The sequence below is a fragment of the Hesperophylax consimilis genome, chromosome 2, assembly GCF_061612785.1.
Source record: "Hesperophylax consimilis isolate HC1 chromosome 2, BYU_Hcon_1.0, whole genome shotgun sequence".
In the NCBI taxonomy this organism is placed as follows: domain Eukaryota; kingdom Metazoa; phylum Arthropoda; class Insecta; order Trichoptera; family Limnephilidae; genus Hesperophylax; species Hesperophylax consimilis.
The window spans coordinates 44797698-44805111 of NC_142837.1; the positions used below are offsets into that span (position 1 = coordinate 44797698).

The 7414-nt window shown below is 33.8% G+C and overlaps 1 protein-coding gene across 3 annotated transcripts in view; it reads left to right on the forward strand.

Annotated features, from left to right (window-relative positions):
* LOC149426047 (synaptic vesicle glycoprotein 2B-like) overlaps nt 1-3319 on the forward strand; it is a 159697-nt gene extending 156378 nt beyond the window's left edge. For all 3 annotated transcript variants that reach the window (XM_089643287.1, XM_089643274.1, XM_089643280.1), the window contains exon 12: nt 154-3319. In XM_089643287.1, the coding sequence (XP_089499413.1) occupies nt 154-337 (184 nt within the window). In that variant the 3' untranslated portion in view covers nt 338-3319. The remainder of the gene's footprint in view (nt 1-153) is intronic.
* Nucleotides 3320-7414: the final 4095 nt, after the last annotated feature.

Here is a 7414-nt window from a genome sequence, read left to right on the forward strand (position 1 = left end):
AAGTTGAAATCCTTTGCAAGCAGTGGAATTCGACATGTTTAGCAAGAATTATTTTATTTGTATCAATAAATATGTCGCCAGTATTTCAAACTAAATAATTTTTTTGTTTCTATCATTTAAAAAAAAAATTAAATCTATCTTTTATTTTTCCAGAGCTACTGGTGTTGCCGTATCCATGGTGGCTGCCCGTTTGGGTGGCATCATCGGTAATGTGGTAATAGCCTCCCTGCTGGACACCTACTGCCCCGCACCAACCTTCATCGTGGCTATCTTATTAGCTGGTGGTGGTCTCATGTGCCTCTTCCTGCCCAACACCACCCGGGAGCCCCTGTCATAACCCCCCAGCCATCTAGCAATACCACCCACCCCCAACCCCCACCAACACTTGAGTCAAGCACATTTATTTATATCAACTATGAATGTGCAGAAAAAGAGAAAACCTAATAAAAAGAGAAAAATGTATTTATAGGTCGTAACACTCTTGATATATTATTTGAAATTGCCATATTAAAATAGATAATATTTTTAAACAGTTGACTTTCGAGGGGACTTTAGTGACTCTGAACCTACCTACATATTATATAAATAACATTCCAAAAATATATATTTTGAGAAACAAAATTATTGGATAATAATTTTTTACTCATTATTTTAGTAAATCTTCTTTCTTCCTTTTAGACCACAACAGGGTAAACAGTGTTCTCACGGTAAGTTTTTTGTTTAAATTTAACTGTAAGGATGCAAATTAATTTTGTCCACTGTTTTATTGGTCAATTAATCTTGAAATTAGTTTGATTGGGAAAGTTTTTTTGTTTTTAACAATATAAGACAACCATCAATCGGCTAAATGCTTCCACATTGTGTTTATTAAGAGTGTTCTATTAAATTTGTATAAATTGATCATTATTTGTTTAAATTGATCATTATTTTGTTTAAATTGATAATTATTTTGTTTAAATTGATCATTATTTTGTTTAAATTGATCATTATTTTGTTTAAATTGATCATTAATTTGTTTATAAGTAAAGTCATCATCCTTCATCGTTAAATTATTATATTGTATTAATCATAGATTTCAGTTAATTTGTTAATGCTTTTTGTTTGCGCATCGTTTTTCATCATGAATCAGGTATTTGTTCACTGAAAAGACCTCAGTAATAATAGTATTAACTTATGTTAAGAACTGAAGTAGACCAATAATGTAGATAGTTAGATATAAATGTTTTAATTGTATAAAAATGTTGTAAATTTATATAATATTCTTTGCTACTAATCTAGATGCATACATTGTTATATTGCGAGACAGAGTGAGATTATCGAATTTATTATTAAATGTGAACAAATCTACAATATTTGTGGATACTTTCTGTACAAAATGTATAAATAATAATATTGTCTCAGTTCTAAATTTTCCACTTATTATTTTTGCTTTTAGATTTAGTTTCATTCTTGCTTCAATCCTTTTAAATGAGTCGTCGACTTGCAAAACCTGCTCGGGAAGTTTTTGCTGGTTCTTATACATTCACGAAAAGTGCTTTAAAATCAAAATCAAAAGGGACCAAACCATAGACGAACCAAGAAACTACTCTATATGGACAGAAACTCGCTGAGGGAACTGGTAGGACTACTAACGGGACACTGCCATCTCAGGATACACATGCAGATATTGGGAGTGGAAAACACCAATAGATGCAGAAAATGTGAAGAGGATGAAGAGACTCCAATTCACCTATGGTGCCAATGTCCTGCCCTGGTGGGAACTAGGCTCAGATACCTGGGGAGACATACAGTAGAACCAGAAGACATAGCCACATACCCAATAACAACCCTGGTGAACTTTATCAAAGGGACTGGGTTGTTGTTAAAGGATTGGGGTAAAATGGGAGATAACACAATGGGCCTATGGCCTAAGTGCTCACGGGAACTACATGTAAACCGTCTCCGCCCTTAAAAAAATCAAAAGAATTATGTTGATATTTAGCATAAAAGGTATATTCTTTTAGCTATTTTTTTAAATTAAGACTATTGTTTATAATATGCATTTAAAAAAAAAACAAACCTTTGGTTCAACTTAATGACAGGAAAAAACAACTTTTTGAATTTATTATAATACAAAATAGTGCTATTTAATAGCTATTTCCTTCATTTCCAAATTAACATTTTACAACTTAAGTACGGTTTAGTAACTGTCACGTTAATAGAACTATAACCTATAATATGTAATAAAATACTTTTATAGGCCTTTCTTTTACCTTTTTTAATTATCCAAACTATTTTGTATAAAAGGTTTTTATGTTCCTAGATTGTTTTTCTTAATAAGGAATATTGCTTTTGATAATAATGCATATTATGTATGGTAGTAAAGTAAAAATTTACAATCTTTTTATATTCCAAATATTCCAAACAGTTTGTCATGACATATACAGATTTCCGAAAAATTCCAGAGCGGGTTTTGCAAGTCGACGACTCAAATATTTTCTTTTTCATTTGACCATTCTATCAGAAAGAGCCTTTAACTTGCCCAGCATTGAATTCATCGAATCTTATGTAATTAATCCTACGTTAAAATTATTCCAAGCTATGTTAGGAGACCACATTTATAATAAATATACAAACCATTCCAACGTTTCCAGTCAGTAAACTTAACTACTATGCAATTATTTAAATTAAAGCATTAGCATTGAAGAAGAAGGTGATACTAATAAAGCTAAATGAAACATTAAACAGAACAAGATACAGAAAAATAAAAATTTAACAGTCTAAACTGGGAATCGAACCCAGGATCTCTGTCTAAATATGGGAAAAAGATAGTAACAAGATAATGTTGTTAATTCTGAATTTGAAATATGAGATCGACAATAACGACATATAATAATTAGGTCCCAATGGCCTAGTTGCCAGAGGCATTATCCCGGTAAAACAGAGATCCTGGTTTCGATTCCCAGTTAAGACCGTTACCATTTTATTTTTCTTTGTCTTGTTCTGTTTCATGTTTCATTTAGATTACCTTCAAACTTTATTCGATAAAATCAAAGAATTATCATAAATATAATGTACTTTCTTCAATATAATTAATTGCATTGGTATTCTCAGAATACGTAAGAACTTTTATTCAATCCTTCATATTTTCAAAGAATAATAATAATTATTGTTGTATTATTTTATTACACTTCTAAAAGGTTTTATGTATAATTTATTGTTGCAAAGTGGTTTGTATCCATACTTAATATGAATAATATTATTGTTATTTTCCTGTTTTATTTATAATGTTATATAAGTACACTTTATACAAATAAAATTATTATTTTTCATCAGAAATAAAAAAATGCCTTTTTTTATCCAAGAGACTTTTTAAAACATGTTAAAAAAGGAAAGGTGGAATCCAGTACTGCAATACTCTTTAACCTACTGAAAGGGACCCCACTTCGCGCTATCAGTTTCAGGTTTTAGCCTAGGATTTTTCAAAGACCTCGCAGGAAGGGATGAAACATCTCGCTACCAGTATTAAGTCTTGAGCCTACGACTGACTCGGGAACTCTGCTCGTTCAAAGGCCATGGGCTCGCTTATGTAGGCCGACGGTGGTACATCATTTTGTGGTTAGTGTGGGGCTGGCCACTGATTAGTTGGTTTATAATTAGCGTAACCAGTAGGAGATCTGTTGTGTTCTACGTTCGTAGATAGAGATGCCATCATAGGTGTGAGCGAGAGAGTATTCGGGGTGGCACGGTTAAATCTTAATGTTTGTTAACTGTAAGTTATGTAGATGTTACTTCATAATTTTAATGATTTCCTCATCTTCATGTTTAGTTGGCCAATTTGGATGTCGTTTTAAAACCTTTTTTTTCTCCATAGTGTTTATAATTTCTTTTGAAAGGGCATAATTATTGAGAAAATTAATCGAAGGGCATTATATATATTTTTAATTTTGTGATGGAAAGATTGCTCAGAAAAATCATTTTAATGTACAATGACATTGGAATGGAAAAGTTCAGCCCCAAAGAATCAAAAATATTATGATTGTCATTTGTAAAACACAACAAAAAGATACCTACTTTTATATTACGAAATTAACTATTAGTCCAGTCAGTGGGGAGTTTTACCTTGCAAAAGGTTAGGTAGTAGCGATTTTGATATATGTTGTTAAGATTGGGACTCTAAGGAAAAAAAAAAGTTTTCGACCTTGGGAGGGTCGAGCTCGACCCGCCATCTTGGATTGAAGGTGCCAAAATTAGTTTTTTTCAAAATAATTGTGAAGTGGTCGTTTTTACAACCAAATTGTTGAACGCAAACTTAAAGACAACTAAATTACCTACATTTTTTGTAGAAAGTTTTTTTTTGTAAGTCTAATAAGTAACGAGTTACAGCGGTTGAAAGAAGAAAATTTTGACAAAAATTGTAAAACTCCAGTTTTCTTGATAAATTTTGTATTATGGTATTTTTTTGTAAGTCTAATAGGTAACGAGTTACAGTGGCGGAAATGTGAATATTTTTCTAAAAAATGATGAAATTCCCAACTTTGTGATTTTTTCGGGTTATTCATTACATAATTATAATAATTTTGTAAACTCATTTCCACACCACCATGAGGTATAGAACATGGCGCATTTTTTTATTGTGGTATCTCCAGTAGGTCTACTCCACAGATATACCAGCGATGGTAGATTTCGAAATTATGTTACATTACTATGAATTATGTTACTATAAATTATGTTACTTAATAACAGTCTTCGTCACCAATGTCATCATCTAACTCATTGCCTGTGATACTGAGATTCTGGGCTTTCATTGACAAAATCTCTTCTTCTTCGTCCTCGACATCGATGTGAACCTCTAGCGAATTTCAGCATGTTTGACCATTACAGCACCCACATACAATAGAACACTTCAATCCAGCTTTCGTGCAGCTACATGCAACGCCGCATCCTTTTTTACAATTGCATGAAATAAATTTTAATAAAGTCTCGGGTGCTGGTTTCTTTGTCATTCTTACTGGAACAAGCCCGTTGGTGTCACGTTTCCAGCCCCAGTTTCTGGATTTTTTTGGATTCCATACCATTTTTGGACTTGATGGTACGTTCTAAATGCACGGTACCGTGCAGCGTCGTTCGTTGGTGACAAAGAGGCAAGATTGAATTTGCTTTTTGTTGTCGACTTTGCGAAACGTTTGTAGCGGACTTCTTCCAAGGTTTCCTTATCCATGTCACCCCCGTACAAAGCAACAAGAAAGCGTGTTCTTGCAACTGCTATGTCTTCTGGTGTTGCATCATGTTGTTTGAAGATTCCTATCATGGCATTGAGTCTTGTGTCGTTTTGCACAAGCGAACAAAATTTTGTTATTCCTTGGTTGAAGAAGGACGATGTTGTATCGCAGCCGCTAAAGGCATGAAGAAACAGAATATTCTCAGCCGCCTCTTTGTATTTCACACTATTCGCGGAACACAGTCTTTCAAAAGTTTTGCCTCTCCCGGGTTTGCGAAGATATATACTACTTTTGGGTGGTGCTAATGCTGTCAGCAGAACTAGGAGATCAACGTCTTCGCCAATAATGAAAACAGCGTCATATGATGAACACAAGGAAATCGCAGTACTGACAATCAACTCATCAGCATCTTCTTCAGCCTGCTTAACTGTAAAATCATCCTGTATAAATTGCTTTGTAAGCATCGAAATCAGACGGACTTTGTTATTTTCATTGGCTAAAAATCGTTCTTGTGAAACTTGAACTGGCATTGTTTCATCGAAAAGAACATCTGCAGACATGAGCATCCAGGCAACGTCCTGTAACCAGGACTCAATCAGTGTTGCCAAGTCAGCTGTAGACTAGGATCCCACTATAACAAATCAACGTCATCGAGTACACGGATGATGCTATATAAGTATATTGTAACGTAGAAATATGTTAAAATGATATTGTGTAATATGTTCGTACAAAATTTATAAAGAAAACTGGAGTTTTACAATTTTTGTCAAAATTTTCTTCTTTCAATCGCTGTTACTCGTTACCTATTAGACTTACAAAAAAAAACTTTGTACAAAAAATGTAAGTAATTTAGTTGTCTTTAAGTTTGCCTTCAACAATTTGGTTGTAAAATCAAGCAATTCATAATTATTTTGAAAAAACCAAATTTTGGCACCTTCAATCCAAGATGGCGGATCGAGCTCGACCCCCCCAAGGTCGAAAACTTTTTTTTTTCTTTAGAGTCCCAATCTTAACAACATATGTGAAAATAGCTACTACCTAACCTTTTGCAAGGTGGAGCCCTTTTTTATCCCCCACTGACTGGACTATATGGTTTAACAAGTTTTTTTTTATAAAATATGTCTATTTGAATTTGAATTTCGTTTTCCTTAATGAATGAATGCAAATCTTGAAAGTGGACACTAACCCACTTGCCGACATCCGATCGAGCTGCAACTCGGCAGATAGACTCGTTGTAGATGACAATGCATTCTATCAACTATTGGTTGAAATCACGCTTACACACATTGGATGACGTAACTTAAGATATTTATATTATTAGTTAATAAATAAAATAAATATTGGTCCTACCCAATCGGGATTTGGCTCAGTTGTTACCGCGGTTCACTCCAATACCTAGGGAAGAAGGTTCAATCCTCAGTTAGACCAATTTTTTAATTTTTTTTAAATTTTAAAAGACATTTTAAAAGTTAAGTTCTAGTCCCTGGGAGGAAGGTTCAATCCTCAAATAAAAATAGATTCACTTTAGTAATGTAACTTTGTTTTTACAGGTTGATTTTTATACATGAATACTGCACAAGCCTTAGAGTCTGAACTGCTCCCAACCGCCTGGAGCCAGTGAGACTCCAATTGGGGTATTTTGTTAGGCTAAAGGTAGAGGCTTAGTTAGGCTGAGAGCGAAAGGATATGGGGAAGTTCCTGGCTGTTCAGAACTGCTTAACAAAGACGGCTAAAGCCACTTCAAGCAACGTTTCAATTCTGAACAATGGTCATTCACCAGGGTGATACTGAGAATATCTTCCACTCTGTAATGTGCCGCAAATATACCTTATCTTATTATTTTTCTCTTATTCCGCTTCACGGTAAATACGCAATATTTCACTTTCAAATAAATAGATTTAGCTTTATTAATTCAAAACATGATTTATTATGTCGGGGGAGACGGAAAAATAAGCACTTTTAATTTTAATTTCGTTTATTAAGTCACTTACGCGATATGTCAATTAGTATGCGGCGCCGTTGTAGTCGCAGCCGACGGCGACTATGTTCATATCAAGAGTTGGATTATATTCATAATATCGTATTACAATTAAATCACAAACCAGTCTATACAAACCTAGCGTAGCCCACAAACTACTTGAAAACTGGGATATAACTCTAAAGGGGACGCGAGCAGGCGTTATTAAAGGTTCCCCAACATTTATAGTAACTTT